Consider the following 23,476-nt stretch of genomic DNA (forward strand, 5'->3'; position numbering starts at 1 on the left):
CATAATCATCAAATACCTGAATAGCTTTCGTCCTTACTCCCCTCTACAGTACAAGATCATGTTGGCTATTCACTAAGAAATATGGGAAAGTATAGAATCCCTTTTTACAGGTTATCATCAACAAATTCTTCTTTTTTACCTTCTACACTTCGTTGTTGGAATAACCTTGATAAATCTGTAAAGTCATCAATATCGCTAAATGTATTCAAAAAAATCTTAAAACCCGTTGTGATTTTTTCTCCTTCATATTTTGGCATGGGGGATCGTAAATTAAATATTATACATACGAAGCTGAGATATCAATGTAGTTCTCTTAACTACGACCTATTCCGAGCTAACCTTGTGGAAACTCCTAGCTGTTTATGTGGATATATATGTGAAAATGCGCATCACTTTTTCTTTCAATGTAGCCTTTATACTGTAGAGAGAAACGTCCTTATGCAACACCTGAACAATATGAATTTAAAAATACCTTGTGATTTAGATTTATTTTTATTCGGTAACGAAGATTTATCGTTTGAATGTAATTCAGAAATATTCTTGCATGTCCATACTTTCATCAAAACTAGCAATAGATTCAAATAATAAAAATACTGATTTATTCTCTTCTCTTCTTTTCTTCCCTTTCTCCTCACCCTTCTGTTTCTCCTCATCCCTTTCTCTCTACCTCTTCAACCCTATCTCTCCCATTTTCTCTTTTTCTCCCTCCAAAAAAAAAAAAGGATTTAATAATGTAAATTAATGTTTAATATACCAATTGCATATTCTTCTTTATTTTGTACATTATTAAGGAAAGGGTGATGACATAAGTTGTAATAACGTGTACCTAATCCGTTTGTAAACTTTTTGCAATAAAATATGTTTAAACTAAACTAAACTACAACAAATTAAAATATTGTTTTTTTTCCCTTTAATACATCATAAGCTATTTCCAACCATTGTACAAATTCGGATTCAGATTTGTAAAATTTCAGAATTTTCGATAAGCTTTTCTTATAGATTACTATCATCCCACCGGTCGACGTTTGATCTTTCTTTTCTATTTTTTCTTACGTGATATTGTGGTATTTCAAATTCATTATCTGCTTTGGTTTATACACATATGCATATATCATACAGTGTATCTGTTGATTAAAGTAACAAAATCCGGGTTCAAAAGTTTATTCTGGAGTCCACACGTTAAAAAAAAACCCACATCCAGCTTATGTGTAAGTTCTGTTTCCGAGTACCTGTCCTGGTGTCGTGCAGGGACATATTGTCGCTCATGCGTATCACGGTCGTGTGCACACGTGTCAGGCGAGCTCAGGTGTATGTTGATGTTGTTTGGAGGTCACTGGTTGTTGTATGGAATCACTTACGGGACATAATTGATATACAACTGTCCTACCCGACCAACCGCAAATAACGCTTTATCAAATGCTTGTCTGTAGTCTGACCTTCAAATTCCTTGCTTGCATTTTGTAGGAATTTATATGAATTAAGACTTCAACACTAACAAATAAAAAGTATTCATTTGGTGAAAAGTATATCTATGGATTGTGAATACTTTCTATCTTGCATCTACTTCAATATCAGTTACTTGTAAACGGTGAAGTAGATAACTGGTCCAGGACAGCCAAACACATCTCAGGCACAAATGGTTCTATTCATATGCAATAAGGTTTAATAGGGTAAACCTTTATCAGATAAACAAGTCTCACAGCTTCAGGTATAGAAATAGGCATAACATATACATAAGCTATGAAGTCATCACGAAATGCTTCGTCTGGGATATTATTATAAACTCATGGCGTAAAACTGATTTCACGCTTGTATATAAATATTAGCTTTTATTATATTTTTTTGCCAGTGAAATATAGAAATTTATCAAACAAATAAAACTTATATTTTTACTGCAGCAATAAGCAGTGAAAATATAAGTTTTGCAGTGGAAACAAGTTTGTATTCATCTAAGTGAAACTTGCCGATTTTTCCAATGGAAGCGAAGAGAGAAAAAATGGTTATTTTGCTGTTTTTCTGAAAAATTCAGACTAGGTATTGCCAAAACATTCACTTGATGTTAGCTATGCATGCACTTATTCTTCGATAAAAGCAGAAAATGCTTAAATTGCGTTGATCAGTTCTTTCAAAAATTGCGCCGTCAAGTTAACGTGAAGTAACGTCACAAAGATATGACAACATTAATTATATTACTCATTCCCACACTTTTTGACACTTTTATTTTACTTCGGTTTTCAATTTTATAAAAAGCAATAAAAAGAAAATCGAATGATTTCCTTTTTAATATAACATATATTTCACTCGTGTGACAGAATATTTCGATATTTTTCACACGCACTCGTGAAAATACCGATATTCTGCTATACTCGTAAAATATGTAATATTAAACGGGGAACCATTCAATATCCTCCATTTATTATATAATGCGTTTTAATGCGACGTGCTTTGTTTCGTATAATTCAAGCGATTACTACATTGAGGCTAGAGGCAATGTACTGTTTTTGTTCCCTCTTCAAAAATCTAATTGATGATTATAATTGGAGAGCTTTGTTGATTATATAATAGACTTATATAGAAAAATAAACATCTTTTCACTATATGAACAAATCTAAACGTTATATCATAATGTATCACACTATAAACGTTCTTTCTGGATTTTTTTTCGAAAATCATGAGGATCTAATGACAAACACTAACTATTGTATAAAACATTACGTTTCAAGTTTGTGGCGTTGTGCATCCCCTATTTTTTGGTTTGTGAGCAAATAGCTGACATTTTAATAAATGCTCAATTATTGACAACCGACGTGTTTGTTGTTATATTGTAAAAAAAGAAGAAGAAAAAGAAAAAAAAAGACACCAAACAAAAAAAAACAAAACAAAATCCCCACATAGCAGAGTATTTGTGTGTTTAATGCACTTGTTACAACATACAAAATACGATGGTATAATTACGAAAAATCGATAACATTTCTAGTTAAAATTAAATCATAACACATACAAACACACACAAACAGAACTAATAAGTCATTCAGAATATATATTTCGGCCCAAATCCGGCTTTAAAGAAAATAAAACTCCACTCTGTATAAAAATCATCACGCTAGAATTCCAAATAATCCAATATATTTCATATATTTTTATTTCTGACACTAAAAACTGAATTTCGATTGTAATAAGATGTTTTACTCACGTGGATGTATGCTAGATGTGGTCTGTAAATTCTTGAATTATTATTATTATTGTAGCATGTCACGTGAAGCGCGTTGCAGTAACATCTCAAATGATATAGTAAGCTATATGCATGTTGTGTATTATTTTAATCGGAAAAAGATAACTGTTATGCTATGCACGCAATTCAGTGCCTGAGTGCACAATTATTGTCGGCCACTTCTGGATGTGTGTTGGTCATAATGGTTATTGCGGTGTTCCGGTGAGCGGTGTTGTTAACCGTCTCTTCGAACATGTAGTGTGTAATTCTTGTCTTCTGTTTAAAATATTTAAATAATCCTGTATTGTACAGGAATGACGTTTTAAATACTGAATTTATTTGTAAATCCGAAAATAGATAAAACTAAACGTGATTTACGAATTTTGAACAATGTTTTTACTAGTAATTTGTTAGTTGTCATGATAAATATTTTAAAATATATGTCTATAATTACTAATTACTATCCGTTCTCTAACCAATAGGCTTGGTTTGCCTGGTTGATCTGTTTTATAATCACTGTGTTTAATAGAAAAATATATATCATCTTGCATTTTTTAATACTTTGCCAGTGTAGTACGGATTTTCTGTTCAAATAAGGTTGTTGTTCTTGTTTTCCATAATCAGGAGTTGATTATCAAATAAGATAAACTTTAAGACTCCAAAAATGTTCTTTAAAATAAAATAAAAAACAAAAACAAAAACAAAAAAACAAAACAAAGAAAAAACCCCAAAAAATCATATTTTATTTAACCACATGAAAACCATTTTAGATAAACACATCCATTGAAACCAGCGATAGTGTAATATGGTTTTAGAACATGTCTTTTTAGTAGACTTTCTGACTGAATACAATAGCTATTTAAGCATCCCTTGCTTTTCTATTTACATCATAGTAAATATGAAATGAATGTATACCGGCTCCATCACTTGTTACGTTTACATTATCAATATATTTGTTGTTTTTACTCAAAAGGAGACAATTAGGATATCACACAAAATCCTTTGTTTTCTTTTTTAACGATAGTTGTTTCTCCCTTTATATTGTGGTGAATAAAGAACTCATTCATTCCACTACCACTTGTAATTTCCAGCGAGTTTCCTTTGATATCATAAATAGTCACTTTGGCATTTTTCCAAATTAATTCTCTCTCTTTTGGTAGGTAGTCGATTGCTTCCTGTAGTAATCTGCGCATGCTCCCCTTTTCTTCATTGTCCTCCGAGCCTTCATTACCGCAATGTTTGATTATAAGCCGTCCTAGCTGTCTTTTATTGAATTCATTAATCGTTTCTCTGTGATCCTGAAATATATGTATACACAAGCGTTACAATACGAGGAAGTGTTTTCATATAGCAAAGTTCCTTTCTAAGCAAATCAATGGGTTTTATATACTGTCAGAAGTAAAACACAAATACTAAATATATACATACATATGAACATGCTGACATAAGCAAATAATTTAAATAAATTCTGAAATTAATCCGTACAATGAAAAGTTACAAATCATTAATGTACTTACGTTAAATATACATTCCTGCTCTACGTCGTTATTCCTATGTGAAATTGGAGCAATTAAACTTTCCCTGGGAGGTGCTTCCAAACTCTTGTGATCCATCCTGGTTAGCTCAACAACACTATAGACGTTCAATGTACAGAGCTATTAAGACGTAGATGTTAAAATATTCCGGTTTCCCCAGTGACTAAATCCATGTTTTGTTTCTATAAATACATCCAGGAAATCCTTATGTAGTCTATAAATAACTTCACGTACATATATATTTTATATCTTAAAAGGCATTGCTTTCCTTTCCGCAAAACTCTCAAAGTCTGGGTCGAAAGGAACGTGTTTGTTGACACCTGTTGAAATTATTTAAAGGTACGTAACAATTTGTTATAGTTTAAAACTTAAAATATATTACTTAATTGTGCATATTTGAAGATAGGAATTTACGAAAAAAGACGTATACAGTTTAAGACAATCAATATTTGTATTTTTGTTCAAAAGTGTTGCACATAGTTGACTAAAATGTTTCACTAGGAATACAATGCAATGGTATTCAATGAATTATCATTAGCTCATAAGTCAAAGGAGTGTTTTTGATTGGGGATACAATTTTTGGTAGAAACTCACATTCGCAGTTCCACTACCCTGGACGTAAACGCTGAGAACAAGATATCATTGTCATAACTGCAGGGTACTTGACTAGGACGCTTTTTAGCTTAGATTAGTGTTGACTTATTAAGCATTTTAAAATCAATTCCTGTGTCCAACATTTGACAACCGTATTTCAGCTAAGATACTTTACATACCTTACAGCCAGGCCCTCTACTGATATCTTCTCGTCACAGTTGTGTACAACGTTAACGATCGACGCAAAGTATGTACGATGACTATCGCTGCTGATATAAATTTCGAAATTATTATAAATGATCTTAAAACATTCGAAACGGTTTCGGTAAACAGATTATTCATACTATTAACTAGCTAGCCACGGCGGCTTGATCTGGTGCATGACCTTATTGATTATCACTCGCCATCGAGGCTTGCAGTATCGGTTGTCATAAAGATAATATATAGTCAATGTCCCACTGAATAATTCTAAGCATTGTCAACGTAAGGACATACGACAAAATGATGTATTTTATGCTATGTTGTTTAGATGAACATAACTTATAATAAACATTTATTTCGTTGATAATTCCTTCATCCACAGTAGGCTATACAGATACGGAGCGAGCGATGCTGGTGGAAGGATTATAGAATAGATTTAAACATAATACTCAAATATAACAAACTATTCAAATTCATTCTATTTTACATTTTTTAGTAATCATGGGGAATCGGATGTCAACTCCCAGCTATGGTAGCAACCCTTCTCGTGCAAGTACAGGTATGTAACTAACAAAAACACCTACCTGTTGTAAGCAAGAAACGTATTGTAAATGGTATCCATAAATCACCCTTCTTTGTTCGCGAATACCCGGGGAAGATCAGCCCCGCGCCTACAGGTGTACAATATATCACGACGTTGAGTGTGTGTACGTCAAAAAAATCATTTATTGGAAATATATATTTATATGTTTACGCAGATAATAATAAGATTCATCTTTCATTCTGTACGCATTACATTTGAAGTACAATTTTTTAAGAAAGATTGTGACTTACATATACGTCCTTGATTCGACTCATTCCGTATTTTTACTACTCCACAATATTGATCGTCCGATCTTACGAAACATTTAAAGCAGACGACAAAATATCCTAAAGAGGATTGTTAAATTGTGTATGACGAGGTGTATCAGATACAGGTAGATATGGAAACAAAGTCAGATCTGTTGAGTTGGTGAAGTGAGGCGTGGCCCATTAAAGCATGACTCAGTGGTTCTTTCTTATATACATATTTGTTAAAATTCAGAAATGAAATGAAATACGTCTAAAGTATGTTACACTACAGAAACACGCATTAAAGGTAAATCTTCTTATCCTTAATTTCAAGCTGAAATAAGGAACAAGATATCCTTAGCATGGATCTGCCAACATTGATGGAAATCCCAAGTAATGATTCATCAATAATCCGAGTTAATTATAGAACGTTTTTTATTGCTACGAAACACATTTGTGACGCAGGTTTTCCCAGTATCTAATCAAAGGGCTCGCTTTAAAAATAGATCAAATGCAACAAATCATTTCCCGCATAATCTCCGCAATAGCTATTTTTGGTTCATACGCAATAGATTAAATAATACGAATGGATTGTGACAGTTTTAGTGAATTTCAAATCATATAACAAAAACATAAGAAAAACAAACAAGAAAACACACAAATAAGCGGATGAATGATTACAAGTTTAGTTTTCCCCCCAATTGGACCTCAAACCTTAACATTATACCCCATATAGACACTTTATAGATACATATTTTTCTTATTTCTTTTTCAGAAAACAAGTATTTATCAAAGGCAGTCCCAAGCTATGAAAATTATTCTTTCCCTGCAATTAAAGGTATGCACATAACGAATGGAAAATCATGTTTTGAAGAAAATGTTAGTATGAATCTTTAATATGGTCAATAAGAAAATCAATATATTTGTTTTCATTTGATACAGAAAACTGGATTCCTTTCCCAAGTTCCGAAACTGCTCTGAGGCATGGCTCACCTGTCCAGGTAAATTCTCTGTTCTATAATGATGTCGTACATTGGTTTTTAGGAAGTTCACTTAGAACAAACACTTTTCAGTATCGAAGACGATATTCTAAATTCCAATTAATCTCATAGACTTGAAAAGACATACATTGAAAACACTTTGCAGATTACAACAACAACCTGGAGAAATGTGTCATAGTGACATGCAAAGCATATAATGAAAATCAATAGTTAATATATATACATATAGATATGACTCACGTGGTGACCTATTTAAGTGGAAATCGATTTAGTCGATTATTTTCTTTCATCATAATAGATATCAAACGCTTTGATACTGGTATTTTTCAGGCGTTAATTTTAGAAATTGACATGATCTTAGATGATTTGAAAAATATGACAAGCTTTCAGGTTTTTTTCCTGAAGTCACGCAAACATACAGCGTGATTTGGTCGTGGCATCCGATCATATGAATGTTGTAGACTATTCCAGTTAAATTAACTAAAACCTTTTAAAGTCAGGATTAGCTTTGATTAGGGCTGACGTTCTGACAGTATCAAGCGGGAAAACAATTTGTGTTTAGAAAAATAGTTTTCTCTTTTCTTTAATTCTTCTTGAACATTTTAATTAAGATATAAACCACTTTCACATATTCGAACACCTAAAATGATGTATAATAAATCATTATGACTCCCGATATCTTGAAGCAGTTATTTTGAAAATCAACATGATGTCTGTCGATGCAAATTGCATATTTCGCCCTACCTTTAACGAAAACTCCATGTTACCTTAACTTGTATATAGTTAACTCAAGATCAGACCATGCAAGAAGAAATAAGAAGCTTATTCTAATTTTTTTTCAGAACATGCAACTAGAGACAGTGCGTTACAGATGTGTAATAATCGATCATCATGCGATTAATTTTGCATTGCGTGAAAATGCCAGTAAATTAACCCCGGAAGCACTAGCGATGGGACGTGAGGCTCAAAGCTTGTGTACCAATGAGCTGAACTGTACGATGCAGAACTGCGAGCTAGTAATGTATCTAATACATTTAACAATTATATTACAAGCGGGAAATTGTGGTAATGGTATTATCATGAATAAGAGATATGACGGTGAAATTGAATGGAAATTCACGAAAAGGACCTTCACACAAACCGTGTATAGTGGTGTTAAATGGCTTGGTGGTCACTTACTCAATTTCTTCAAGGAACGATTGATGCTCGGCGGCAACAACGATAGGCAAGCATTGACATATTGAACACTCATCGCACTCCGGTTTTGTAATTGGTTGCAAACACAGAACAAATAAAACATGCTTGTATCTTACTTCACAATCAATCAATGATATACTTGATGAATTTTAGAGCAATTACATATTAACTCAAATGACTAAATTCGCATACACTGTATGCTTAAATCAGTGCAGATTTAATAATAATGATAAAAAACACCGTTGAACTGTATTGCCTTGACACCTTAACAGTGCTAATAAACTTATTTCTCGACTACTTGACTATTGTTGTTACTTGACATGTCCAAACAGTTAAATGCTCCATTTATATTCTAGACGTGACCAGCAATGTCGGCAAAAAAGTTTACTTGCATCGTTTAGCTAGCATTTTGTTTTTGTTTTTATCTCTGAAAACATTTGGTCAGATAGCCCGCTTCATCATATACTCAACAAAAGTTGTTTTTATTTTCATAGCCGGCAGGCAATACGCGGGCAATTACGGTGTCATACACTGTCAATAAGCAAGGAGAGTCCATACTTGATATACACCAGATATTATTCATGTACTAAACTCTCAACTCGCTCAATAAAATTATATTCCATATAGTTTAATCCTGATTTCTACATTTGAAGTGTAATAATTATACTTGTTTACATTATCTATATATATACAAGAATGTATATAGAAAAAGAAATATGTCCTTGCGAAGGAGAATCTATAAAAAAAATAACAAAAATCGGGACTTTGCCGCAGGGCCTTTCTGCCCTCTCAGGCTTCTTTAGGCGCACAAAACAAAAACAAAAACATTCACTACATAGCACGCGCTGCCATCACATCGATTCAACTCGCGCTGTTATTTTGTTAAACCTTTTAGTTATATTATTTATTTATTTATTTATTCACTTTTACCATCTGTACACCACCTAAGATGATTTCTAATTAATTAATATAGGCCCTCGGCGAATTAATTATCGGCCGAGGGGGATCGTTTTTACAACATAACGATATTTATTGTTGTTTATACCCACTATATTTGTGTAACAGTTCCATGTTCTATGTCTATATGTGATCGTTTGTAATTTACCTGTGTCTTGATAAAGGGGCAGATTGCCTCGAAAATTCGACAATTTACGTTATTTACGTCGTTATTACTACTTGGGAATTATATTTATGTATAATAAATAGATATATAACTTAGCAACGTCGTAGTTGTACCGAGAGAAATATCTATGATATATGTACAATTCGTATCCATGTATGTAAATACATTGCGATCCAGGTATTCATATCATCTAATAGACGACTTCCACCATGATTATGTCAGGGTATCGGACCGACCATCACTGCGCTATTGAAACGTTCTTTTTTAAGAACGCCGATGTGGCGCAGCGGTATAAGCTGCGGGTATTTCTTGCTAGGCGATTGGGTGCCGTAGATCGTGAGTTCGAGGCCCGGTCAGGACACGAGTCAAAAAGTTGTCTTCCTTCGTCATTTGTGTTGCTAAGTTATAGATCTATTTATTAGCACAATGTATCATATACACTATGCGTTGGTGATCCGAAGATATAGATTTGAATTTCCTGTCGTAGTTGTACCGAGAGAAATATATATATATACATACATGTATATGCCTTCCCCAAAGCAGTCTCGATGATGAATACGTTGACTGATAGTTTGTGAAAAAATGCTGCCTCTCATAGCATAGCATATGGAGAATATTTTGTCTGCTAAAAATAATGATAAAATTCTGTATTGTACAGCAATGGCGGTTAAAAAAAGTGAGAATGCTTTGTAAATATGATAATATATTAAACAAAACGTGACAATATTCTACTATTTAAAAACAAAACTTTTATGCTAATGTTTTTATGATATCTAATACTTATTTTGAGAGACAAAAAATGTCGAACTGGTTTAAACATACCTTCTCTCCACAATAGGCCTGATCTACTTGAAGGTTTGTGCTGATATTCCATTTGATCAAATAAAGTTCAAAACAGTATAATAAAACAATAGACATATATGATGTAGATCATAGTTATCAGATTAAAAATAAATAATACTAGATAAGATGAAATAATTTACTGTGTGAACACAGAACACCGGCCCTGTGTCCATTATCAATCCATGAGTACATTTTCATACAAATTATTCTGTCACTATGATGTAACTCATGCATCTTCGGTTCTGTCACAAACAACTAAAAGAATGTTTAGATTGAAAATGCTCACCATACATGGCATATGATGACGCTTAATATTAACTCTAAACATATAACAATTTAACAATACAAACAATTACATAGCATAACGCAACCATTAAAACGTCTAAAAATACACATCTCAAAATGACAATGATACTAAATTACAACAGAAGCCTGTGTTGTGTTTGTCAAACTTCGCCACAAAACTTGCATGTGAAACACTGCTTGTTTCTCCACAAATTATATATTATACCATCTATCGCTAAATATGTCCATTTGTCTAAATCAGACTTTGTCCAATCCGGATATTAGCCTAAACATGTACAATAATTAAGACCCGAATCATTCAGTCTTTATCAGTGGTTTTTCAACTCTGCCTAATACGGACTCTGACTTGCTTGTAATTCGGCCATATTTCAAACTCCCGTTCCGTTTTAACACAGTGATTCCGCTGGGTGTCGGCTTTGTTCTGGTTCAGTGTGCAGCGATGGTTTTGTAAGCGTCCGTCGGGTGTCTATACGGTACCGATACGTGTATCGATCCACTCTGTACTGTCACTATCAAAGTAGATGCTCAATTGCACACATATTCCCCTTTTATGGCCAATCATGATTCCATGATCATGGAAAGGAGTGTGCTCAGTATACCGTGTAAGAAATAGAATATAGTCATTATAAGTCAATCACTTGGAAAGCATCAAGTCATTAGTTTACAACCTTCAAATAGAAAATGAATAAAACAAATTACGGGACTGATGATGAAGTCGATACAGATGAATGAAGTGACAAATTAAAAGTTAAGAGAAATAACAAAATGAAATTTTAAATGATAATTTATTGAATAAAAAAAAAAAACATTTCTTGGAAAAGTTTCCGTACGCAAAACCAAATATTAAAATTTACTATTTCTTGAAATATGCAGATGGAAATTACTTAGATATTGATAATTCCTTATACATAAAAAGTGTTCAACATACACTGTTTACCTTCCCTGTATGGCACCGTATCTGGATAATCATCCAAAAGTTTTATCCATATTTTTTCCAAAACCTCTCATTGTACTTTATGTTAAATATTAATGAACACAACACTTCTCTCTATTTGAAATATCCTTTTGTCTATATATGCATGCTGACAGACTGTGTTATCAGGGTTGACTGTGTGTACTTATATTCACAACATTCGAACAAACATCGCGATGGCTGCGAGACAAAATTGTTCAAAACTTCATTAAAACACTTGTGTTTATTTTAAAGGTTACATGTGTTGTGGATAATACTAGTTATAAATTAAGCCATATGTAAGGTGCCTAGTTAATACTAACATAGGTAAGTTTAAGATGGGAAGCATGCAGGAGTCAGTTAATGCATGACATCTCGTCACTCGGGATTAATTACACCCTCTCCTCGCCCCTGGTGTAATAAATCCCTTTTAACTCGAAATCCATGCAATAACCTATACCTGCTTTGTTATTTAAAGTATATCATACTGTATATACTTGTGTCAGATAAATTAACAACCTGCGTAAAAATGCAAGCGAGACTTCCTCTCGAAGGTCACATGATTGTTGAATACCCTGATGAGGAAATGGGGATAGTATATCGCTCACGTTATTGATGGCGCCATCACTACCGATATAGACAATTACCTCAAAAGGGATAGTAATTATTCTGAATGGGGACGTCCACTTCATGACAGTGGCAGTTTTCCCTGGTACGGACACCGATGAGGAGTCAGATGTAGAAGCGGAATATGAGATGAGGTGGACTACGGAGACTATTTGCGACATACCTGAATTCATCAATAAAATCAAAAATCACTGTTATTGACCTCATTTTGATCAATGGAAAAGGAATGACAAAATACTCGAATATGAAAGCGACTTCTTTTTTAAAAGAGACAACCTTTCCAGCAGTCGTCGTAAAATAAAACGGTTAACTGTTGAAGCTGTCCTGGTTGACAATATAATGATGTGATGAAAAGGTAATAGCCGTGTAAAAACAACGTTAAATCATCCTACATAGATAATATTGTTTCGCCGAAACAATTGGACACAACATTGTTAAAATGTGGCTTTATGATCTGCGTGTCGATACTAATCACATGCATGTATATAATACAACTATGTCATAACTTTAATATACTTGTAATATCAAAATCTCTACAATTCGAAACTCTCTTCAAACATGCCGAATTACATAGTACCAATTGAGTACGGTTTAGTCCACTACATCTTGGTTCCATTTTTACCGGGGGAAAACCCGCGTGATCGGGCAAATGACCCAATACCTTTTCACGTCCGATCGGGCATTTGAATCCCGGCCGCTTCGATGAAAGGCGAATATGTTATCACTGTACCACCAAACCACCCATGAGAAATTAATGAATGCCATATATTTAATTAGATTTTTATTTTGTGCTTGTTCGCATTGTACTTAGTTAAACCTAGCTATATATTGTTTTGGTTGATTGGTTAACGTCCATTGATTAGGGAATCTGAGGAGAAGGTTTCATGTGTCAACCCCAGGAAATATAGCTAAACCCGTACCTTGGCCAACCTACCCATTACAATGTACCACCTCGTCATTTCAATCACCCTTGATTGTGGTTTCCACTTCTTCGTTTGAATTCCCTGGCTTCTTGCCGCCATGCCAATACCAGTATGGTGGCATGGCAACAAGTTTGCCGCAAACATATAGCTCGTGATATTGACCCTATCCAATCCTTTCCACTTTCTCCCTCTTTAACTTTAAGTGATTTTCCTTCCCGTGTTCCCTCTGGATTTCGATACGTATGTAAAGCTACATTTAAGAATTTTAGTAAGACTAAACGGTGGTGAAATGTAGTTCTATTGTCATCAATTTTATTGATAATATTAGTGTGGTCGGATGACACAATTCTGACACACCAATGACAACGCATTTGCATTTCACCTAAGTGACAGGGGTGCGATTCCCCGATCTGACATAAAAAGATATGGGTGCACCTGTCAAACCACGTGGTTTTCTCCTTGTGCTCCAGTTTCTTCAATCATTAAGACTCCTAGCGCGTTTCCATCACGGGCAACAAGGGTGAGTAAAACAAATTGGTATAACGTGTTTCGTAATTTTAGGGGGGAATCAATAATGATGGGTACGTTTCACTTGGTGTCGTTTTTTCTACAATATACAATTCACTTCATCTTTTTAGCAGTATTGATATGAGCGATAGTCATACTAAATCACGCTTTACTTTATCACAAAGTTATATCTGTAAGTGGTTTACTTTTACTTTCACACTCAATCCCGAGTCGTTTGTTTCCTTCTTATAAACTTTTCACGCGGAACAGAATGAGGATATTTTTTGTAATTTAAATGCCAAACGACGCTTGCCATTGAGCATCCTGTGTGGTATAGAGAATAATTTTCGTCTACTGAAGATATTTATAAAATTCTGTATTGTACAGCAATGTTGGTGTAAACAAAAATGATTTATAAATCTGTTAATAGATCAAACAAAACTTGACGTCTTTTTACCATTTTAAAACTGTTTTTTTCTGGCGATGTCCTAGTTGTACGTACATATGTAATACATATTTCGAGAGACAAATTAATGTCAAACTGACATAAACACCCTTCTCTCCGCAATAGGCCTGAACTGCCAGAACGATCTTTTAATCAACGTTCTGTTCAATCAATAATGCACATATCATCTTAGATTATTTCATACATGTACTTTCTTTGAAGTATGGATTGCCTGTTCGTATATTTAGACTTTTTCTGATATTCCATACTCGGAGGTTTATTTTCAAATAAGATGAAATCATTTTCTTTAACAATAAAATCATTTTTTATTTGACCATTGCAAAAAAAGAAAACACCATAAGTACATCCATTTAAATCTGTGGTAGTGTTTATAAACATGTAATTTGAGTAACTTTCTGACTGAATACCAGAGTTAAAGGCACAGTCACTTGCTTTTCTATTTACATCATAGTGAATATGAAATGAATGTCTCCTGGATCCATCACGTGCTACATATACATAATCAATAGTTTATGTTGTCTCTTCTCAAAAGGAGACAATTAAGATATCACACAAAATCCTCTGTTTTCTTTTTTAACGATAGTTGTTTCGCCTTTTATATTATGGTGAATGAAAAACTCATTCATTCCACTACCACTTGTAATCTCTAGTGAGTTTCCTGATATATTATAAATAGTGACTTTGGCATTTTTCCAAATTGATTCTCTTTCTTTTGGTAGGTAGTCAATTGCTTCCTGTAGTAATCTGCGCATGCTCCCCTTTTCTTCATTGTCCTCTGAACCTTCATTACCACAATGTTTGATTATAAGCCGTCCTAGCTGTCTTTTATTGAATTCATTAATCGTTACTCTGTGATCCTGAAATATATAATGTTTACAAAATCGTCACAAGACGTGAAAGTCATATCATATCACAAAGTTGCTTCCTAAGTCAATACATTGCTATTTTATACCGTTAGTAGTAATACTGATAAACATATGCACATAAACCAAGAAAATATACCCTCTAACGTCAGGTTACAAAACGTAAATTTACTTACATTAAATGGATATTCCTGCCCTATGTCGATATTTCTATGTGGAATTGAAGTGTTCTGTGCAGATGCTTCAAAACTGTTGTGATCCATCCTGGTTAACTCGGAGTGAGACAATATCACAGACATCCAGTGCAAAAAATTATATACATTTCAACGAAATGGTTGATAGTATTCAGGTTTTCCCAGTGACTAAATACATGTCATGTTCTATAAATATATCCAGGCAATCATGTATATGTAAGAGTTTATAAATAACTAACACGTAATCATTTCCTCCTGCAACTTCCATTCTGCACCTTAGCTGACTGGTACGCGCTTGTGTTAACCTGTCGATGAGGAAAGTTCAGGTAAGACAAATATTAATGCACTTTATATTACTTTATAATATTTTTAAATTTTGCATATTGACGATAGGAATTTATGAAAGGGTGTGCAATAATTTAAGACCATCATTGTCTTATTTTATTTTCTAAAATGCTGCGCATAATAAACTAAATCGCTACACTACAGGTAAAATACTACGGCTACTTTGCTCCATAAGTCAAAGGTGTAACTTTGATAGAAACACACATTCGTAAAGAGATTACCCTTGGTGTGTCTGCGGGACACTTGAGTATCGCGATACCCTGTCTACTTTCTCCCATGGTAACCTGCTTTGGAATAAAAACAAAAAACATCCTTAAGTTGGGACAAATCTTACTTTGCTGTCCCCATGTTGTTCCCAGCGAGACGTTTATATTGTAATGTGAAATTCCTAATTGTGTAAGTACATGTAGGCGCCTATTTCACATTTAGTCCTATCCTTCAATTTATCATAAACACGGAGGTCTCTGGCCAGGTATATGTACCATTTTTGCAGGAATGTGTACTGTAAATACACTAACATTGTTATAATTCATTTTGATAACTTGATATTTTCCTGCTGGTTCGTACGGAAACCATGAAATGGCATTATTGATATATACACGTATATATGTATATCATTTATATGCATACACAAAATGTAAATATAAATGCAAAATGAAAATCTAATGAAAAAGATTACAATCAGCAAAACCTCATGTGCGAATGGTTTCAATTTGATATACATAATGTAACTACGTAAAACAACATTCACATATGTCTGTACCTGACAAACCGGTTTGACAACAGACATTTAAATACACAGTACATGTTTAAAAATAGCATGCTTTGTCGTCATCTTTGAAGTCAATGGGTTGTAACGAGATACTGTATATCCACCTTTCAAACAAATAGAGCATTAGATTAAATGGAGCCAGTGGTGATACAAAAGTAATAATCATATGAAGCGACTGAGGAGGGTAAATTAGGCAGAACAAAATGGCAAAATCCAAATGGGGATGGGTTCAAGATCCAGAACTCAATACTCGTGATTTTCAACAATTTTGTTTAAACGTACTTGTACATGTACGTACATGTATATATTTTACAGGTGTCACTATTAAATAGAGGATATCTAACTGCGCACTCGTGAAAAATATCAAAATATTAGCCCCACTCGTGAAATATATTTGGTATTACTGAAGACACTGTTAGATGTTCTGTTTATTACATTTTTATCAACGAAAAACCTACCCCGTATGCTATCTAGGCCTACAGCGAAAGTTTGCATACGTTTACCGCTTACATGTCTAGACAATCCTACGCGACAAAATATAGTCAAAAGTACAAAAATTCCCCAAAAAATATAAAAACTACTTCAACAAATATTTTAATCAATTCTTTTACTTCAATATGTATCCAAGTTTATATCTTTTACAAATGTTGCTATAACATTGTCAAAATATAAGTATCTCATAAAAGTCCCGTCAAAACAACACAGATCACTACGCGATGAGCGCTCAGTCCAAAATGGTGTACATACAAAACAGTTCTGCAGGCCTAGTAGTGGGAGAAAGTCCTGACAAACACACGGATTTTGTTTACTCCTCGGTCCTGATGATAACAAACTTCCACTCATGTAACAGTAAGTCATTCCTACTCACTGTCACTGTCAGATATTGCCCTTATTCGTTTGTACTTTCTCCCGTACCCTGACCCGGACGCGGCCATGTTTGCAAAAGTGATATTTTTCACTAGTGAAAAATATCACTTTTATAGAATGAATAATTTTTGATATTTCACTTGTAAAACTGTAATAAAAACCTAATATTCATTTAGAGTAATGGAATATTTATCAAAGGTTAATTTGATATATATATGAACTTTATTTATAAATGTTGTTTTATGTCATGTTTCATCTATTTTCAACATTGGTTATTTTGACTCAAAACGAAATACAATTTTTTCTAATCATTCTAAACGGATTCCATATTTTTACATAGAACGTTATTCTTTAAACGATAAGATATAAAGAATGGGAGGAATAGAATTCGAAAGATGATGAGATAGCCGAGTTATTTATTATTTAGTCTTAGTAATTTCAAAGGTTGCCAAACTCTGGTGTTTTAATTGTTAATGGAATGATTATATATATTTAGTGTCTTATTTCTATTGATGAGCAATGAAGAATTTATTAACGCGGTTGATATGTTTCGCGTTTCAAAAGTAGTCGTTAAATAGCTAAAATTAACACCGTGCTAAAATACATCGCTCCTTATATTATATTATTGCACTCATTTTATTTAGAGACAGGAAATGCCTAGGCACGAATAGCGATGAGAGCAGTAAAATCATTGTGTGCAATTTAAATTGCTGGACATGCATAAACAGCTCTTAATTCCAATACTGAACTAGGTTACACTTTTGATAAAGAATTATTTGAATGGAAAGTAAAGAACCCAGGATGTATCTATCATGTGGAGTTTCTGCTTGGAAAAAAGATCATACAAAAAGATAACAAAAAAGTAGGCAAAAACGGGGTAGGGCGCCTTTTTCTATGAGCAAGTACACTCTGTTCCTAAACAGCAAATAGTCCACCCAGTAAAAATATATTCTACATGTATAGAGCGATCGGTGTTCTAGATTTACTAACTTTTAGTCGGCGTCCCCCTCATCACTTCCTCAAGCTGGTATATTTATTTTGTTTTATTTACAGAATAGCTTAAGAATAAAGAAAAATGTCATCCAGACAGGTTCGGGTAAGTACTATTAAACGCATATTTATCCACGCATGTAACACAATTGGATTATCTAAATTTAGAACAATATAAACATATTTATTGTACACAATAATTGTAGAGTTAAGATCTCAAGATAGCGCTGTCATTTGATTGTACTCAGGAGCGAATTTCTGTCCCTTAAAGTAAGTATTATGTTAGTTGAACACCATGATGCTAACAGGAAATCGCGTTTTTTCAGTATCCATATCTGAAAGGATTCGGCTTTGAGAGAACCTGAGAATACTTAACTGTGACACTTAATTTGATCGGGTAAATGTTTGGGCCATGCTATTTTTTGTGTGTCATGTTTTAACAATATCCGTCGAAAAAAAAGACATATAAAGAAATCAGCGAGGTGAATGTGTGTTGTTTTAACATACATGTATTTCTTGTATTTTTTTTTACATGTTTCTATAATTATTTGCAGTATCAGGCCTAAAAATATTAATGACGAAACACGCATTAAACTCAATTGAATGTAGACGAACATATCAAAATCCCAATGGAATGACTAGTGTTATTGCATATGCACAACATAAGGGGACATTGATGAAAATGTAGGAAATGTCAGTGCAATGTTTCAATAGCATTTCAAAACATTCACCGCCACTGAATGAATTCTATGAAATACAAAAAGTAATACAACCGTTAAATGAAAATTAAGTAGTAAGTCAAACATGAAACATTAGACTATTTTTACAATCTTACTGTCATTTCGGATTTTGTATTCTCTTAAAGAATTAAAATATCCCGGTCGCCTTTGTGGCTCGATAGTTCTGCGTAAGCAACATCCCGCTAAATTATCATTGTGTTAATTGTTGTTTATGTATATATATATTTTTACGGTAAATATTGCGACTGCCACGATACATAATCACTCTAATACTCTGACTGCATCAATATCCTAAAATCTTGATAATAGGCTTGAATCAAAAATAGGCCGTTCATGAAAGTAACACGTGGATTTCATGCAGTCATATTTATCTTGAAAGTATGCCTGCTTTAGAAATAAGCCCCATTTGAAAGTACAAGTCTTAGATTCCTTGAAGTGAAATTTATCTAGAAAATTATCATACTGTTGCTTTCTTTCTTTCTTTGGTGAAACCCGTTTTGCTGAACAAGTGTATATATTACTAAATACGTCAATGTACATTTTTTCTTTTAAATTAACTTACTGGAACAAAATGAAATCGATATTAATTCAAACTTGATACAGTGAATCATTTGTTAATGAATCGTTGTTATTCAAATTGGAACAAAATACACAAACGAGTTATTTTAAAAGCATACAATTTGTTTCTTCATAAAAAATCATGCAATGAAAGACATTGTTTTGCATATAGTAATGCCTGTAGAACTAGTTCTTGCTTGTTGCTATTCTTAAAAGGACAGACACATAACATCAATTTCAATAACATAGACTACACCAATAAATTGGTTATAGATATCCTTATATACGTATTCTACTAAGACAAACTTAGGCACAAGCTAGTAAGATACTTGTACATGTTTATGAATATCTGAATTACTTAAATACAAAATATCATTGACTTCAAAATGCATCAAACAAAATTTCATCAAAACCCTCTTTTTACTCCATGAAATAATGTCCGAATCACATACTGTTTGGCGTCGTTTCCCAGCTTCACTGTGTAGGTGTTTTATCTCCAGGTATACCTGGTACTGCTATGCTATGCATGGATAACCAATTCAAGATATGTATAAGGTATTTGTTTACAACATCGACTATCCATCGAATGCACTTCCCTCCAGGTATGCTCACCTGTTAATTATTGAGTTTAAAGTACGTGATACCGACGGTATTACGCTTATTCTTTGACATGCATGGCTGGGTCTATGTATACAGAACATCACATGGCGATCACGTGATGTGTGTTGTTCAGTGTTAGTTGTACGTTTGAAATATGGATTATTATATGAGATGAAGGCATTGTTCATTTGATAATAAGCAACAAATGGGGGTGTTTTGTTTTGTTTTGACTCCTACAGCTCTGGATGACGAAAGGGGTAAATGTAATAAATGATTTTGAGCAATTTAGAATAGTGCTGACGATTTCATTTACTAATAGTAGTAACGTCGAGTGTTAGTAATCATTTGTTAATGTGTTCCATCGATAAAATAAGTCGAAAGTAAGACGATCTCGTAAATAGGCCTTACTCGCCTTTCGGGATAAGGGACTTAGACGACCTGGAAAGTAGGCCTGTTTGAAAAATAAGCCTGAGATTCGTTACAAAAACAGAAAATAAGCCGCGACTCATTATCGAGATCTTAGGGAATATATATAACAGAAATGTACACTGATATATGCAGAATATTTTCATCTAGAAACCTACTCTTACTTCGTAAAACATAAATACTTCAATAAAATCTAAATAGGTTAAGCTATCTCGACGTCCCAAAGTGTTTGAATGCATGACGTAAAAGATGAATTTTATGGCAAGTAAACTTCCAACGAAACTAGGTATGTTTTTCAAAGTACAGAAAACCGTGAGGCTAGTTGGCATTTATCAGATTGTATGAAAGTATATACCGAATATTAAAGGACGTATTTTATGTTATGCATTGATTATCAATAACTTGTTTAGTATTGCTTGCAAAAAGAATATTCATTGGCTTAAAACAATGTTATTAGCCCATAATGTAAACTGACGTCATTGTTTGCAACGTTGCTTTTGACTGGTGGCTAAAACATGGGCGTAATGATTGTAAGAGAGACGAACCGATTGATAAAATTGCATTCCAAATATAACACAAAAACTGATGTTAACTTTCATCATAAAACGCTTTTCGGCTAGTTAGAGCACACTCCGCTTTTTTGTGTTGTTTTTCCTATCTATAAACAACTTCAAAGTTATGCTCTTTAATAATTTCATATTAGTGTTTGAATTCGGTGTTATATACTAGCAAATGTTATCAGATGTTCAACTGATATGACTTTTGCAATAGTATGGAAATTATGATTAAGGGAAACTGTATCTTTATAGACACATATAGATGATGTAATTACATAAAAAATCCAGCAAACGTCACTATAACAGAAGAAATATGAATAAATATTAATATATTCTAACGCCCCTTGTCTCTGGTAAATAAATTCAATATATTTTACACGTATTCTCAGTTAATATTTTCTGTTAATAATGACACATATATGATGAATTTGTTGCAGTTGATCTTTTCGCAAGGTCGTTACCAAGAATACACCTGTGATTCAGTGGACGATTGGGCAATTAATCACGCCTACTGTCATAACTCAAATTACTTACCAAGGCATCACCTGGACATGTTACGGGACGCACAATACCGAATGGCTATGGAAAGGTCTTCTACCAGAGATGACTGCGAGTTGGTGATTTATTTTGACCACGATACCATAAAAATTCGATCCGGACAAGGTTCGAACAGGATCGTGATGCTAAGGAACAATGGCACCATTCAATGGTTTTTTACTCGGAAAACCGTCTTACAATCAATATTAAGTGCTGTCCACTGGTTCTGGAATGCGTTATGCAGTTTGCCAAATCGCCTCGGAATAACTGGACAAGGTCAAGCTCAAGCTCAAGTACAATATAATACAGTAAATGTACAGCAGGATGTCAACATAAACCGAGTTAATCAAATTATTCTGTAAATAACCAAATCGTGCTTGTTCGTCATCAGGCCATGACGTAAATTAAACGTCAGATTTTGTATTATCGCTTGATTAAAAAAAAAGATATATTGTAGTTAAGTGTACTTCCCGAATGCAATCACCTGATCCTATCAATGAAAATAAAATCATAGGTTGTTGTTTTTAGGTGAATGAACTGCATCATATGTCACTTATTAGTATCATAAGACGGACAGACAAACATATACAGGTAGACACACAGCTCTAGACAGATCGATGGAATGTAAGAAGTGCGTCGATAATGACTTATTTGTGTCCATTCATCGTTGTGGTCACTACACGTTTCGTGATATTATACGGAGAAAATGCATGGATAAATGACGAAGAAAATTTGGATAGATGTAAGTGATAAAATCCTCGGGAACTGTTATTTTTTTCAGAAATGTTTACAAAAGGATTCATAGTAATTACTGGAGCGGAACCAACATGCATGTTAATGGACATGAAAAGTTAACACTCAACATCGCACAAAGGAGAAGCTGTTGTCATATTATATGATATATTACATCAAAATATTTATAGAATATATGCGTATAAACACATTAAACCTATACACTCTTTTTGTTTTTATTGTAAAACTTTGCCACAGTCACCAAAGACTTTAAAACGATATTCGCAACACAGGGAGATAATGCACGGGTAAATGTACAAACTGACTCTGATTTATTAGTCTTTGATAAAGGAGTGGGTGTAAAACTTGATCAGGTAAATAATAAGTTTCTTTACTTAGCATTTATAAGAAAAAAGAAATCAGAGTCATACTGCAGAGGTATGTGGGAAGATTTGTTTCAGTTAGAAAGCAGTGGTTTGATTTTTCATGAATTATTTGAATTTATCAATGATATCTTAATAGAGAATAACGAAAAATTTTCCAAATGGAAGCTATTCCATAATATTCTTCCAAATGGAATCTTACTTAAAAGATGGAATATTATTGATAATGATGAATGTTGTATATGTAATGTTAAGGATGATTATAAACACTATTTTATTGAATGTCAATGTGTAGACCCATTGTGGAATTTGATACATGATCTTTTACAAAAACATAATTACAATGTTCAGCTAAGAAATATGTATTACATCGTGATAGGATATAAGATTGTTGATAAGAAGTACAAAGAATTTAACATTCTTATGTCCCTGATTGGTTATACAATATATAAACACTACCACATCTCTAATAGAAGGGTAGACAGTTGTTCAATTGTGTCTTTATTCAAACATTTTCTTGAGAGAAAATTACTCCTACAACGATATAGAGATATAAAATTATTGAAAAGCATAGCAATGTATTTAAACGAGTAAC

General features: G+C 33.4%; 3 protein-coding genes and 1 long non-coding RNA gene across 10 annotated transcripts; 2 read left to right on the plus strand and 2 right to left on the minus strand.

Annotated features, from left to right (window-relative positions):
* Positions 1-2,896: 2,896 nt before the first annotated feature.
* LOC117316428 lies at positions 2,897-6,390 on the minus strand. Of its 4 annotated transcripts, none has more exons than XR_004529856.1 (4): positions 6,376-6,390; positions 5,520-5,606; positions 4,729-4,928; positions 2,897-4,509 (listed from the first exon to the last, which is right to left on the minus strand). XR_004529856.1 is itself a non-coding variant. In XM_033870994.1 (2 exons), the coding sequence occupies exons 1-2, from the start codon at positions 4,822-4,824 to the stop codon at positions 4,192-4,194; spliced, it is 414 nt and encodes a 137-aa protein (XP_033726885.1). In that variant the 5' UTR covers positions 4,825-5,029; the 3' UTR covers positions 2,898-4,191. The 4 variants fall into 4 exon arrangements, 1 of the variants encoding a protein (XP_033726885.1); XR_004529854.1 differs by lacking the exon at positions 6,376-6,390 and adding an exon at positions 6,126-6,312 and having other exon boundaries at positions 4,729-5,066; XR_004529855.1 differs by lacking the exon at positions 6,376-6,390 and adding an exon at positions 6,126-6,291.
* LOC117316426 lies at positions 4,980-8,867 on the plus strand. 3 transcript variants are annotated; one of them, XM_033870991.1, is made up of 6 exons: positions 5,048-5,085; positions 5,527-5,587; positions 6,038-6,100; positions 7,148-7,210; positions 7,315-7,373; positions 8,216-8,867. In XM_033870991.1, exons 3-6 carry the CDS (start codon positions 6,043-6,045, stop codon positions 8,615-8,617), a joined length of 582 nt encoding a protein of 193 aa, XP_033726882.1. In that variant the 5' UTR covers positions 5,048-5,085; positions 5,527-5,587; positions 6,038-6,042; the 3' UTR covers positions 8,618-8,867. The 3 variants fall into 3 exon arrangements, with proteins under 3 accessions (XP_033726881.1, XP_033726882.1, XP_033726883.1); XM_033870990.1 differs by lacking the exon at positions 5,527-5,587 and having other exon boundaries at positions 4,980-5,085; XM_033870992.1 differs by lacking the exon at positions 5,048-5,085 and having other exon boundaries at positions 5,391-5,587.
* Positions 8,868-14,597: 5,730 nt separating this feature from the next.
* LOC117316427 lies at positions 14,598-21,334 on the minus strand. 2 transcript variants are annotated; one of them, XR_004529853.1, is made up of 3 exons: positions 20,099-21,334; positions 15,357-15,679; positions 14,598-15,174 (listed from the first exon to the last, which is right to left on the minus strand). XR_004529853.1 is itself a non-coding variant. In XM_033870993.1 (2 exons), the coding sequence occupies exons 1-2, from the start codon at positions 15,477-15,479 to the stop codon at positions 14,857-14,859; spliced, it is 441 nt and encodes a 146-aa protein (XP_033726884.1). In that variant the 5' UTR covers positions 15,480-15,598; the 3' UTR covers positions 14,598-14,856. The 2 variants fall into 2 exon arrangements, 1 of the variants encoding a protein (XP_033726884.1); XM_033870993.1 differs by lacking the exon at positions 20,099-21,334 and having other exon boundaries at positions 15,357-15,598.
* Positions 15,619-22,718, plus strand: LOC117316429. Its single transcript, XR_004529857.1, has 3 exons — positions 15,619-15,700; positions 18,412-18,454; positions 21,667-22,718. It is a non-coding gene; the product is annotated as an uncharacterized LOC117316429 (long non-coding RNA).
* Positions 22,719-23,476: the final 758 nt, after the last annotated feature.

The sequence above is a fragment of the Pecten maximus genome, chromosome 18 (assembly GCF_902652985.1).
Source record: "Pecten maximus chromosome 18, xPecMax1.1, whole genome shotgun sequence".
NCBI classification, from domain to species: domain Eukaryota; kingdom Metazoa; phylum Mollusca; class Bivalvia; order Pectinida; family Pectinidae; genus Pecten; species Pecten maximus.